Here is a 14,687-nt window from a genome sequence, read left to right as displayed (position 1 = left end):
CTCTTTCACACTTCAAAAAGTCCTTGACAACAGATTTTCCCAAAGTAACACATCTTTTGTTGGTTTTTTGTTTTGTTTTGGTTTTTTATTAAATGTGTTTTATTGATGCTAGGAAATACAATACTAATATTATTGAAAGAAATTGATAGTCTTTGATGGTCTGGTCTTTTAAATATATTCATTACTCATTGTGTAGTCCTTTAACAAAAAAAAAACAAATAAATAAACAAAAAAACTAGAATAGTATACATATTTGTTTCAATTTAAAATTTTATTTTACTGCTATTCATCTTGGGTGTCCAGTGAAGAAGAAACATTCCCTTATTATTCTTGTATTAATTTCTGACAGTTCAATTTTTTTGAACACTATGCCTGAGACAACCTCCACTGAAAAAGCATAGACGTAATTGCTTTTATCAAAATTTCATGCCAAATCTTTTGATTCCATGTAGATCAGCACCTCTGGAGAGAGATGCATGGTTCTAGAGTTTGCATCACTGCACGTTGGGACTGACCCAGGATTGCTAAAGTATACTTATGTGTAAGCCCCATCCTGGATGTCTACTGTAACTGATCTGGGGCACTGGGAATCAGGATTCCAGGGGATAGTTTTGGTTACAAACACTGGCTCAATAGCTCATTGGAACGGGGTAGAAGACATTCAGGCCTAAGAAAATGATCTCCAGGTCTTTTCTCCTGCTGAACAGCTGATGAGGTGGAAAAACTGACTTTCTGTTTAGCCAGTGAGTGCTTATCCATAGAGCAACCGGTGCCTTAACTACTGCATGTTATTGCTGTGTTAAGTGCCACTGAATATGACTCATCGCTACTCCAGTCTTTTGATTTCTTGACTTCTGCTACCATGAGTGTTGACTGGGGACTCTAGTAAAATGAACATATTGATTGACAACCTCAGTCTTTCCTCCATGAAGTGGCCTATTAGCCCAGTTGTGAGGATTTTTGCTTTCTTGATGTTGACATAGAGTCTATTTTTGAAGGTATAGACTTTGCTATTCTTCAGTAAGTGTTTCATGTCCTTCACCTTCAGAAAGCAGGAGTTGTCTCTATTATACAAGTTATTGATGACTCTTCCTTCAATCGTGATGATACGTTCTTTTTGATGTACTCCAGCTCTGTGATTATTTGCTCAGCATTCATATTAAACAGATATGTTAAAAGGATACAGCCCTTATGCATGCTTCGCCTTAAAATAAAACATACAGTATCCTCTTCCATAAGTGGAAGACTTTATCAATCAGTAACATATATCATTACAATTTGGGTAGATAGAAGTTTAAATTCAGAGTTTGCCCATGGTTATAGCCTCCTGGCTAAGGCTCTGCCTCTACATTGTCATTTTTATGTCTTTTTTCCTCCCTAAAATACTATCTTAGATTGTTGCACCATTGTCTATGTGCCCACTACTCTGCATACTGATTAAATTTACCAAGTCTTGTGACATGAACCTTTTCCCAGGAATATTTTCTTTTCCTTCTGAATCATGGCCATTATATCAAACACAACTTCTACTAAATAATTCTCAGTTATTTTAATATGTATTTAATTAGCTCTTCCATACCTTAATGCTCCCTTTCTTAACCTTATTCTATGATTTTGACATTATTAATAATAACAGATCTGTAACCTCAATTTAAATGTTTAATTATTTGTCAGAGTCCATGGGGAGTTGGGCTGCTAATTCAGACTGTCTTTCTCTTGGCAATTTAATACTAGCAACTCAAAAGGAGGAAGGTTAGCAGAATCCTTCCATGAAGTTTATAAACTTGGAAAACCGATAGTGAGTCAGCTATGAATTGGTTCTGACTAGGTGGCAGTAAATTTGAGTTTTGTGTTATTTAATTTCTAATGCTGACGCAACACAAATAATATCAGTGGACTGTTTTAAAGAATGGAAGTATTACAGTATAATGCTACACATCAAAATTCACAGCACAAGTTTTAGGAGAAATTTCATCCTCTGACATCTGTGGGAAAAGATCTTTTCCCAGGTTCCTTGGTGGTGTCCACAAATCATGACTCTTCTCCTCCCTTGTGTTTTGTTCTCTGTGCCGAATCTACATTTCTCCTATCTAAGGAACAAGTATGTTTAAAATTCATGTTACGTTAATATGACTTGATTAGTATAAAAATTACACAAGACTCAATTCTCAAATGAGAATATGATTTATGATTTGCAGTACATGTTTTGAAGGACAGAATTTAATCTATAATAGCTACCATCTCTTTTCCCATGGAGGAGTCCTGACAGTGTAGTGATTAACAGTCAGTTGCTAATCTAAAGGTCAACAGTTAAAACTCACTTTAGGACAAAAATTGTGGCACTCTGCATCCACAAAGCCTTGTAACTTTGGAAAGCCTTACAGACAGTGTCATTTTGTCTTTTAGAATCTCTGAATGTCACAATGACATTATGTTTTGGATCTTTTCTTTTGGTTCCCCTCCCCCCATTATGTATTTCATTTTCTCATAGTACTTATTTTCCAACATTTCTAAACCCCTTAGTAACGTTAATTCCTTTCATTTTCCTTATCTTTCTCATACGTTACTTCCTTAACTCGTTTAACATTCATGACTAATCATTACTATCACTGACTTGCCCAAGGATTATCTCTTTTGTTGCTTTCCTTTTACTTGTATTCATTTTATCCCAACATTTATTAAATTTTACTTACAAGTCTTTGCCACATCAGCACCTTCTAAGCTGAATGCAATTTAATAACAACAGACAATTGTTCATGATGTCTCATTTCACTTAAAGCATTATTGCTACTCTAAAATTCTGTACTGTAGTCCATTTCCTCATCCTTGGAGGACCGTCTAGAAGCTTCCCTTTCCTTATTATTCAAATCCAAAAATCTCTCCACTGCTTTTCATCCTTAAAATCAACTTCATGTCTCCGTTCATTGAGAAATTATAAATAATCAGAAGAGAGCTAATGCAAGTTGTCACAACTACATGGACTCACTTTTTTTATGTGTCTGATTACTCTTTTCTATTGATTTAGCTCAAGGTGACGGAGCTCATAGTATGTTGGACTGCTAACCACAAGAGTAGTGATCCAATTCACCAGCTGCTTCTTGGGAGATAGACGGGCTGTTTCCTCTACTTAAAATTTATAATCTCAAAAGATCAATGGACAGTCTCCATGTGATCTCTCGATAGCAGTGCTTCCAAGATTCAATCCTTGGACAGATTTGCTTCTGTAACTTCACTAATTCTTATGGTTCTTTCATTCTGTCACAGGACTTTTAATATCCCTCTCCTTGTTGTTAAATTAGAACTGATTTTGACTGAACTGATTGAACTTACAGAGGGCTTCTGAGACTGTAAATCTCAAGGAGAAGATTATCCAAATTTCTCTCTCATTGTTGATGTTCTTATTAGGTACCTTCAAGTCAAACAAACTCATAGGGATCCTGTAAGGGTGGATCTGAGCCTTGTTCTATCCTGTGTCATCCTTATCACCTCTGGTATGCTAAAGTCCTTTGTTACATTACTGAGTCTATCCATCTTGATGAGAGGATTCTTCTTTTTCTTTGACACTCTGCCTTCCAAGCATGATTTCTTTTTCCAAAGACTATCTCCTCCTAAGAACAGGCCCAAAGTATATGAAAAGAAGTTTCATCATTCTTCCCTCAAAGGATCTCCATGGTTGAACTTCTTTTGTCAATTTATAGGATAGTTACTACTATTCTATAATGCCACAACTCAAAGGCATCGATTCTTCTTCTGTCATCCCTATTTAATGCACCGAATTCAGAAGCATAGGAAGTAGCTTTAAAAGACCATGGTTGAATTAGCTATACATTAGTCTTCAATCTGATGTTTCTCCTTAGTACTTGAAGAAGTCCTTAACATTAGATTTTTCCCAATGCAACATCTCTTTTGATTTTTTGACTGCAGATAACGAAGGTGTTGATTGTGAAATGAAGCAAGATGTTAGTTTTCTTTTAATCCATACTGTTTCAAATGCTTTTCAATTTCATAATTCAAGGTTGTGTCATTTGCACAAGGCAGGTGGCTGATGAATGTTCCTCCAATCTTAATGTCACATTTTTCCTCATAAATTCCAACTCTTAAGTGATTTGCTCAACATACAATTTAAAGAGGTATGGAGAAAGGATACAACCTAGATTCACACCTTTAAAAAAAAATAATTAAGGTTTCTGTGTTCCCTTCATCTGTCCAAACAATGGCTTGTTCTCATATTTTCCCATTCTTCTACTTGTTAGCCATAATTGGTTATGATCCATACAGTCAATTGTCTTTTCATAGCAAAGAAAACACAAATAGACATCATTCTAGTATTCTCTGCTTTTAGCCAAGAGCATATGTCATCAACAATAATATATCTTGTGCCATGTCCTCTTCTAAATTCAGCTTGAATTTCTGGCTGTTCTCCGTCAATGCACTATTCTAGCCATTTTAAAATAATCTCTAGCAAGATTTTACTCACTTGTGGTACTGTTAAATACTTTTCACATTCTGTTACATCATCTTTTTGAAGAATGAAAATAAATATGGATCTCTTCCAATAAGGAGGCTACATAACTGTTTTCCAGATCTCTAGACACAGCTGGGGAGCATATCTAGGGATGCATCTGTGAATTTTAAAACACTATTAAAATTTCAGTATCAGCCCTTCAAAATGACAAGAAATTGTGTGTCAAGCAGCTAATCTCATAGAGGATTTAACACAGAAAAGTGAGGCAAGAAATACAGAGTAGAACACAAGAACCTCTTAAAAGAGCTATGACCCAGAACATTTAATATAGTGAGAGATCTCGAAGGGATCTGCTGATCAAGCCAGTGGTGACAAATGGCTAGTGATTTGCATTATCTACAGAAAACATACTAATTTCAAACTACAATCAGTGTTTAAAGTATTTTGTAAGCCTTATCTTATTTAATGAACCTGACAATCTAGCCAAAACAGAGATGGCTAGCATCTTATTACAGCTCGGAAAATTAATAAAAATAAAATATAAAGAACTGACAGTTCTGGCTAGAAAGTATTAGAATCAAATTTCAAATCCACTATAGAATTTGATCTCCAAAACTTTAGAGCAAGTAAACATATGGCCCAACTAGTTAAATAAACTATTTTCTAAAGTCAAGTTCACTTATAACCTAGAGTACTAATAATACAAAACAACAAAATACCACCAAGCTAATTAATTTATAACTCACACTCACCCTCTTATCTTCTTTTTTAGTTGGTAAGCTAATTCTGAGAGAAATTAAATAATTGACTTAAGTTGTAAATAATGAAAGTCATAACTATCATTAAACCCTTGCTTTCTTTAAATAGGCATTTGACAAAACATCATACCCTCATCATCAAGTCACAAAATATGGCCCAGGTATCAATAAGTTAAGATGAACGTATAGCTTGTTGAAAAAAATGACAAAGTAAGCCTGAATGCTTCTTAAAAGTGAGAATGAAAAGATTTCCTTTGACTTACTTTGGATGTATTAACAGGAGGGACAAGCCGCTGTATAAGGACATCACATTTGTAACATAGAGAATCAGGGAAAGAGAAGACCTTCAATACAATGTAGTGGTGTGATGCTGCAACATTGCGGTCAAGTGCAGCAACAATGTAATGATGGTAAAGGGCTCAATAGTGTTCATGGAAGTGATGAATCAGAATGGGCTCAATGATGCCTACCAATATATCTCCAGTGAAGAGGCAAAGGCTTGGTGCTTTACCTTGATTTGTTCAAATCTTCAAACATCATTTGGACGAGATCTATTAGATATAATATAAAACTGGAAAAGATACCTAATGTGTTAGCTATTGTTGGGTGCCTTCTAGTTAGAACTGACTCATGGATCACCTTCCAACAAATTTTCAGAGAAGGTGAATCACATGGGAGATTGATTGTTCATCTTTTTCCCAAAGAGAAAATGGTAGATTCAAACCATATTCCTTTGGATTAATAGAACAACTCCTTATCACAAGATCACCAGAGCTCCCTAATGTGTTATCTAGTAATCAAGAACAAAAAGTCCAGACAGGTGAAGTTATTAACAAGATGGAATTGTTGGAAGAGGTTTTTGTAGTTAGATAATCTCAATCTTCATTCATTTATTCACTTACTTATTCAGATATATTGTTGTAGTCAGATGCCATTGAGTTTCCTACAACAGAGATTGTGAACAACACATATGAACCTTGCCCTTAACCTGTGTCAATCTCACCATTTCTAATATGGTTGAGCCCTTTGTTACTATCACTGCATCAATCCATCTGGTTGAGAGGAGTGTGTCTTCATCCATTTCTCTGACCCTCCACCTTGCCCAGCATTATAATGCCTTTTTCAAGGGCTGGCATCTCCTGACAATATGTGCAAGGTATCCTCATCCTTTACTCTAAAGAACAGTTTGGTTGCACCTCTTCCAACACAGGCTGCGCATTCTTTTGGCAGTCCGTGGGACATTCAATATTCTTCTCCATAACACAAATATAGAGATAAAGACTGTACAAGTCTTACCTTATAGAATTTTATCTTAGGCTTGTTTCCTTAAAATAAAAATAAGCTAAAGTAAACAAACAAAAAAAGTAAAGCAAGGTCCTAGATGGTAAGAGCCATACATTCTTTATTTCTAGTACTTATCATGTATGAATGAATGCGTGAATAAAAGAAAAAAGAGTGAATTTATCTGAATAGAAAGCCTCTTCCAATACACCTATCTTGTTGATAACTCCACCTGTCAGAATCTATTTGATTCTTGTTACTAGATAACATATTAAAGAGCTCATTATGTATCAAAGATAATTATCTTTTCTAAAGGCTTATGTCTACAAAATAAAAAATATGTCTACTATTTCAAAATATAAATGATAGGAGAAGTCCTTATTAAAAATTTCAAAAAGAATATGGTGTATGTGTTGTGAGGATTTCAATCTAGAGACTAAGGAGTGCCTTATCCAGGGAACGATTGCCACAATTACTTGCTATGCATTAGAGAACTGGACTATGACTAAGGATGATTGAAAAAGAATCAATGCCTTTGAGATGTGGTGCTACAGAAGAGTCTTGAACATACATAGACTGCCAAGAAAACAAAAAGGTCTGTCTTGAAGAGAATGAAGCCAAATTTCTCCTTGGAGGACAGAAATTTGAAGCTCCATGTCATACACAGCATAGAAAAGAAAGAAAAAAAAAGACCCCGGATGAGATGGACTGATAGTAACTGGGACAATGGGAATAGGTGTGCTGGAGTCAAAGAGACTGGCTCAGGATAAGGCAGGCTTCAGAGCTGTTGTACATAGGGTCTCTATGAGTTGCAGGTGACTCAATGGCATATGAAAACAACATTTGTATTGTGTTTGTTGACTTAGTCAGTATATAACAATTTCTGTGAAAGGTTGCATATTCAGATAAGGTTAAAACATGTGTTTGTTTTGTGGGGAAGTTACATAAGATTATAAGAAGAAAATACCCCGTATTTTTTGATATCAACTTTAATATTGCTCAAAATTATCTTTAATTGTTTGATTAATTATTAATACTGTATTTATTCCACATAAAGTAATTTGTTGTATAGGGATTTTATTACAAAACAAATACTGGCAATTATTGCTCAAGATCTGATATATTTTTGGTACATACTCATTTCTATAATTATAAAACAGATGTTCTTAAAATACTCCCCAGTTAGAACTTATCTATTGTTTGGCATCTTGCTGTGTTATTTGAACAAAAAATTTTAGTTCATTGTTTTATCTTAAAACCTGTGTCCTTCACAATGTCTCTATTAAATATGAATGTGTATTACACTGTTAGAGAGGTCTGATGCTTATGGTATGAAATTGTGCTTTTGACCCAATGACAAGGGATTTGGATCTAGCAGATATTCTGTGAAGAAATATGGGCCATCTCTTCCCAGGCAATTTAAAGCCTCTGAAAACCCGCTGGAGGGTCAGCTGTAAGTCAGTTCTGGCTCAGTGGCACCTAACCTTATCAACAACATTCTATTGTTAAAATACATCAGTTCCTTAGATGGGAGAATAAGGAAGGTTTATGAGCCCTGGAAAGAGACTAACTGGATAATTGGTTAAATAGTTGGCTAACTGAAAGTGAGAGAAAATCTAGCAATTTGTCTCCATAAAGACTACAACCTGGGGAAACCTATTGGACAGTTCTTGCAACTGTAAACGGAAACCACTTCAGAAGCTGTCTTTCAACTTAATAACAGATTGGCTGACTTGGGGGGAGCTCTAGTAGTCTAGTGTAAAGAAGCTGTCCTGCAATCCCAAAGGCACATGGTTTAAGGCTACCAATAAAAATCATCTTTTAGGGACTTAATGGTTGGCATCTACATGAAAGCAAAGATGAAGACATCAGGGAAGGCAAGGAAGCAAAAATAATGTACATGAGACAATAAGAATAGAAATAATGAGAATATTGATACAATATGGAAAATATAATCAATGCCACTGAATAATACATATAGAAGTTATTGAGTGGAAGCCTAGATACACCTTACGAATAACTCAATAAAATGCTAAGGCAATTATAAAATGGGCAAAAGACATGGAAAGAATAGTCACAGTGGAAAATATTTAATGGCCAACAGAAGTAGGAAGAAATGCTCCAAATTACTGGCAATAAGAGAGATGCAAATCAAAACCACAATGAGATATCACCTCAGTCCAATAACAGTGGCAAAGTTTAAAAGGGCAGCAAGTAATAAATGTTAGAAAGGATGTGAGAAGATAAGACCTCTTCTACATTGTTGGTGGAATTGTAAACAGGTACAACCACTCTAAAAGGCAGTATGGTGCTTCCTAAAAAAGCTGAACATAGAAATTCCATATGACCCAGCTATTCTGCTATTTGGAATATGCCCTGAGAGTATAAGAACTGAGGCACAAATGGAGACTTGTACACCAATGTTCATAGCAGTGTTGCTCACCATCACAAGAACATGGAAATAGCCCAAATTTCCAACCACAATCAAATGGATTGAGAAATTATGGTACATTCACACAATGGAATACTACGCAGCACACAAGAGCAATAATTTTGTAAATTGCTGCCTAACTTGGAACAGACTGGAGAGAGTAAACTAACTCTGTCCCATAAGGATAAATACTGTATAAAATCATTATTGTAGAATGAGTATGAGGATCCAAGGTATGAGGGAGGGGGGGAGCAGAGAAATGAGGATGGGTGGAAGGTGGTTTAATCATAGGGTCGCACAATTTGATTGTGAGGGGGAGAAGGAAATGGGAAATATTCTGTGTGAAAAATATACATTTAAACTTTGTAAGTAAACTAGTATAAAATATTTTTTAAAAAAACCACACAAACAAAGGTACATTTTAAAAGAGAAAAACAAAGAAAAGGGATCTTGGGTCTTGATGACATAGATGTCTGCCTGAGATGAGAGGGGAATCTAAGTTGCAAGTATGGTGGGTGATTAGTTGGTTGGATGGCTGCCATTGTACATCTCTGGTGGTCTAGTGGTGAGGAGTTGCACTGCCAACCCCAAGGAGTGCAGTTCAAATCTGACAGCTGTTCCAAATGTGTTTTTGTTGTTATGCACCATCAAGTTGTTTGTGACTCATAGCAACCTCATGTACAATAGCCCTGAAACCTGCTCTATCCTGTGCCAACATTAATGTCTCTGACACACCTACCCTCATTACCCAGTCACTGAATCTCATCGATGGTCTTCCTCTCTTTTTCTGTTCCTCTACCCTTCAAAGCATGGTGTTCCTCTCCAAGGACTGTTCCTTCCTTAAAACATGCCCAAAGTATATCAAACGAAGCCTCAGAATACTTGCCGCTAAGGAGCAGCCTGATCTCATTCTACCCAGGATGAGCCTGTTTGTTCTCCTAGCCGTCCATGGTATATTCAATACTCTTCTCTAGCACCACAGCTCAAGAGCATCAATTATCTATCATTCCTGGTCTTTGTCCAGCTCTCTGACACATAGCAAGCATTTGTGAAGACTATAGCCTGGATCAGGTACAAATTAGTCTCAGAGTTGATGTATGAGAAAGATAAATTATCTTCCCCTTACCTTGGAATTTACAGCCTCTGAAAATCCACTGGAGAGTCAGCTATGACTCAGGTCCAACTGAAGGACACATAACAACAATGACAATAAATTAATATATAGTGTGGAAAAGATGAATTTAGGGCTGTTATACATAGGGTCACTATGAGTCACAAGTGACTCGATGGCACATAACAACAACAACAATATGAAAATCAAAGCCTCCAATATTACTATACAGAGAGAGAGAGAAGTGTTCATTAAAGATATTAAAAGATACTATCCATAAAGACAAAAGAAAAAACAGATTTTACAATCCAAAAAACAGGAAACAGAACATTTCCAAGAAAGAGTAACAGAAATGTCTGCTGTGGAAAAGCCACATGACAACTTTTGGTTGTCATTAAATTTTTGTTAGCATCAAATGCCTTGTAAATGGTCCTAGAATAGTATCTCACGAGTAGAATCAGAAGAATAGGAGATGAGGAAGTAGAGATTAGGAATACAGAAAACTACTTTTTAAAATGTCAGCAGAAACCACGTTTCTCATAACCAAAAAATCAACAGCATAATGAAAGTTGACAAGAAACTTGAGATCCCAGAGATTTTTCTTTTTAATAAAAAAAAGGGGGGGGGGATGCTTGACTGACCTTAAATGTGAATAAGTCAGGTAGAAAGTTTGAATACATGGGAGAGTGGGGGGTGAATACGGGGGTTTAAGGGGGTGGAGAAAGCTGGAAGGTGAGAGGACCCTAGTAAAGAAAGAGAATAAATTTAAATAACGGACAAAACACCAATTACTGGAGAAGAAAGTAAACATTCATGGAAAGGAATATAAGCAGTGAAGTAGTGAACGGTTTGAAAGGAGTCAAGGGGAATATACAATAAGGTGTTGGCAGGCGGTTGGGCTTTTCTCTTTCTCTCTGAAAGGTGAGGGCAGAGAAGTTGGGCAATCACCTGCTATGTACAAGGAAGAGAAATAGGAATGTTGTGGTTTATACCCTGTTACACTGGAGATCTAGATCCATTTCACAATGTTTTAAATACATAGTATTTTTAATATAAAACTGAAAGTTCAGTGGACTAAAATTCATCATTTCAGTGTCATTGTTTCAATCCAGATAATGGCATCAAATCTCAAAAAAAATGTTAGACATTCTAAGTAGGGTTGGAAAGAAAAAAAAAAACCCAAAACAATAGTACAGGTGGTAAATCCCATCACTATACCTGTGGTAGAAGTTATTTCATTCATAATTTGTCATGAAGGTGTCAATGCATATACACTATACAACTCACGGCCATGAGAGGTCACACAGTGACTGGCTGAATGAAGCAAAGAATCTGGCAAACAGAATATCTTCCAAGTTCAACATAGATCCTGCAGATGGCTCTGTGGCTCCAGCTCATTTGATTTGGTCAGATCAATAACATTTACATCTATTTTGTTACTGAATTTTTTTGTATTCAATTTATATATTTTGATACAGTTTAGAAATAAGTCAACTTTCTGACCATTCCAAATTTAGTCTAACTAAATTTTTTTTCTATTTTTTCTGAAACTCTAAAGCCAAAGATTAATTTTCCAATAAACAAAATGTCAATATTGCTTTATTTGGGCCATGCCTCATACTGATTTTTCTTTTTACTAAAGTAGACATAATCAGAGAAGATGCTGTTTTTTTTGTTCCTCTCAGTAGCTTTCTTACATATAAAGCCACATAAGACCTAACAGAATGGATATTGTTGTGTTAAGTCTGTAGGGAGTTGCTCTGGAATCCGAAGGTCATGTCTCTCTGGGGTAAAAGTTCACCAGACAGACATCCTTCGGAGAAAGATGAGCAAGCGCCCTTCATGTGATATACAGCTTAAGACCCCGAAGAGGATCATCTGTGAGTCAGTCTTAACACCAGTGAGCTTCTGTGTATTAGAACTTTAATTTCAATACTACATAATTGCTATGCATCTGGGAGCTGGAAAATGAATAAAGATGACAGAAGAATTGACGCCTTTGAGTTTAGGTATTATATAAGAATACTAAATGTCCTATGGACTGTCAAAAGAACAGATATGTCCTAGAGAAAGGACAACCAGAATACTCTTATCAGGCAAAGAAGACATAGCTTTGTCACACATACTTTGGGCATTTTATTAGGAGAGGGTGTTTCTTGGAAAGGGATATCATGCATGGAAGGGTCAAAAGAAGACCCTCAGCCAAATGATTGATATAGTGACTGCAGCTCTGGGCATAAGTATATGAGAACTGATGAGAACGGCCACAGGGTAGGGCAGGGAATCAGATATGCTGTCCACAGGATCGCTTTGACTCATAGTAGACAGCACCTAACAACAGTGAAAACAGTATTTACACACCCTTTTGAAACAAATCTCATTTCTTTGCAGAATGTAAAAGGCATATTGCTCAACTATCTCTTTTGCAAGTACAAAAAAGAAAATTCTGATATGAGATTATGAATTTAGGACTGGTCCCTTTTTGTCTATGAAGAACTATCAACTGTCGGCAAGAAATAAAAATCGTTTTTAATGTGATAGCTAGGATGACCTTTTTAACTATTATTACCTCTTAAAACATTTATCCTTTTCACCTTAATTTGCTTTCTACAAATGGGTATTGAGAAACGTGCCAAACTGCAGTTTTTCTGATCTATTTCCCCCCTAAGACCTCATGAATATAAAACCTGGGATGAGAAGATCATAAATTAGTATTAATGGCAAAGAACTGTGCTGCCAACTCAAAGGTTTGCAGTTCAAATCTACTATCTTTTCATGAGAAAATGATGGGCTATTTCCACCTGTGCCATTTACTACCTCTAAAAACCTGCTGGAAGTTGAGCTATGTGTCAATTCCAACTTGACAATACAAAACAACATATTAAATTGTAGAAAACCTTGAAGTCTACTCCCAAATATGTAGTAAGAGAAAATTTACATAACAGTTGACGTAGAAAAATGAGAACAGAAACTCTTAATGTCAATGTAGCTACTTTGGTACAGTACTAGGTTCTCAAAGAAAGAGTATCTTTAAAGGTTTATGTATCGAAACCCTGTTCTATACCAGTGACTCTGTGGATTTGTGTTTATACTTCTGCACTGGTATGGGGAATTGTACCATAAGTTTCATCCTAAATTTTGTTATATTAAAAACAAGTCTCTTCTTTACAGAACTGCCAACATCACACTGCTGGTGACTTCTGTCAACACTGTGCTCATGGATACTATGGAATTGTCAAGGGATTGCCAAATGATTGCCGGCAATGTGCTTGCCCTCTGATTTCTTCCAGCAACAAGTAAGATTGAGAAATATGACCATATTTTCCAGTCTGTAATACCATCTATAGAAGCAGTTGGACTGTCTATGATTGGCTGTTTTTTTCAATACAGACAAAGTCTCAATTTAAGATAAGGATTGTTTTCAATTACATAAAAGCATGACCCCCAAAACTGAAACGCTATATGATGTGTTTTTCTTTTGAAACCCTGCATCACGTCAATAACCTATTCATTAACATATAGGTATCAATATTTAAATGATATATGTATAAAGAAAGTTTTATGTGCACATAAGTGTGCATAATTTGATACATACAAGTCTAATGTTTGCATATATTTCTGCTCTATATTCAGCTATGAAGAACTGTTTGAATGTGCATTATGTGCCTTTATGGCTGTCTGCATTTATTTTTCAAGCTTAATTTAACACAATAATTCTTGATAAAAAATATCAAGAAAATAATTGAAAAAGTGGTGCAATTAAACCAGCATGGATTAGTGTTCTGCTATAAAAGAAAGCAATGTCTTTCAGAATCGCAGCCTCATGTCTGTTAGACAGTCCGAGCTTGGTACCATGGAAACACAGCCATAAGGGGAAACAAAAGCCGGAATATTTTATGTCAGTGCTGTCTGAACATTCTGCATTGGTTTATATATTTCTAAAAATCCCTAGGTGTTTTCATTTACATTTTTTTAGGCTAGCTATAACGTCTGCTAAGAGATTTAGAGACTTCAATCTCAACATGGTAGGGCAGTTTTTTCTCCAAGAATTTACTTTGAGGTATGTGTATAGCAGGTTTTCTCAGCATTAAAGTCCTGAACACCTTACCTTCCATACAAAAGACCAATGACACAATTTAGACAGTGATCTTTCTGCCTATACCTGGTCAAATTTTGCTGTCTTTGGCTTGCTTTCATTTGAACATAGTAAGACCAAATTAGCTTCTTTTTCACTGAAAAGTTCCTCTTGCGGTTACCCAGAATCATACCCTTTTGAATGTCAGGTGGGAAATGACTGTGTAAATTGGTTGTTCATGAAGAACATAGCACATAAGAATCTGACGTTTTCTCAAAGACCAGTTTGTAGGTTTATGAAAAAAAGAAATGTTATATTTTATCCTTAGCTAATTTTTACCTGATTTCCAAATTTAAACAAGATAATGCCATTTATTTTACTGTTTGTCACATCTACCAGTTCTGTAAGAAAAAGTCAATAGTTAGTTGCTAATTTTCTGATAGGTCCATAAATCTACACTAAAACCTATGGATTATATAAAAGAGAAACATAATTTCTTGGAAAATCTCACTATAAAGCAGATATCTTAAAAAGAAGTACATATAAATATAGTGAATTCAAAGTTA

The 14,687-nt window shown here is 35.6% G+C and overlaps 1 protein-coding gene across 1 annotated transcript in view; it reads left to right on the top strand.

Moving 5' to 3' along the window:
* Window positions 1–14,687, top strand: part of LAMA2 (laminin, alpha 2) — a 746,602-nt gene that overhangs the window by 461,778 nt on the left and 270,137 nt on the right. The window contains exon 30 of the mRNA XM_006885032.1: window positions 13,218–13,342. Within this exon, the coding sequence (XP_006885094.1) occupies window positions 13,218–13,342 (125 nt within the window). The remainder of the gene's footprint in view (window positions 1–13,217; window positions 13,343–14,687) is intronic.

Source organism: Elephantulus edwardii, unplaced genomic scaffold (genome assembly GCF_000299155.1).
Source record: "Elephantulus edwardii isolate Elephantulus edwardi_28Jun2011 unplaced genomic scaffold, EleEdw1.0 scaffold00039, whole genome shotgun sequence".
NCBI classification, from domain to species: Eukaryota; Metazoa; Chordata; class Mammalia; order Macroscelidea; family Macroscelididae; genus Elephantulus; species Elephantulus edwardii.
This window is presented reverse-complemented; position numbering and strand designations above follow the sequence as displayed.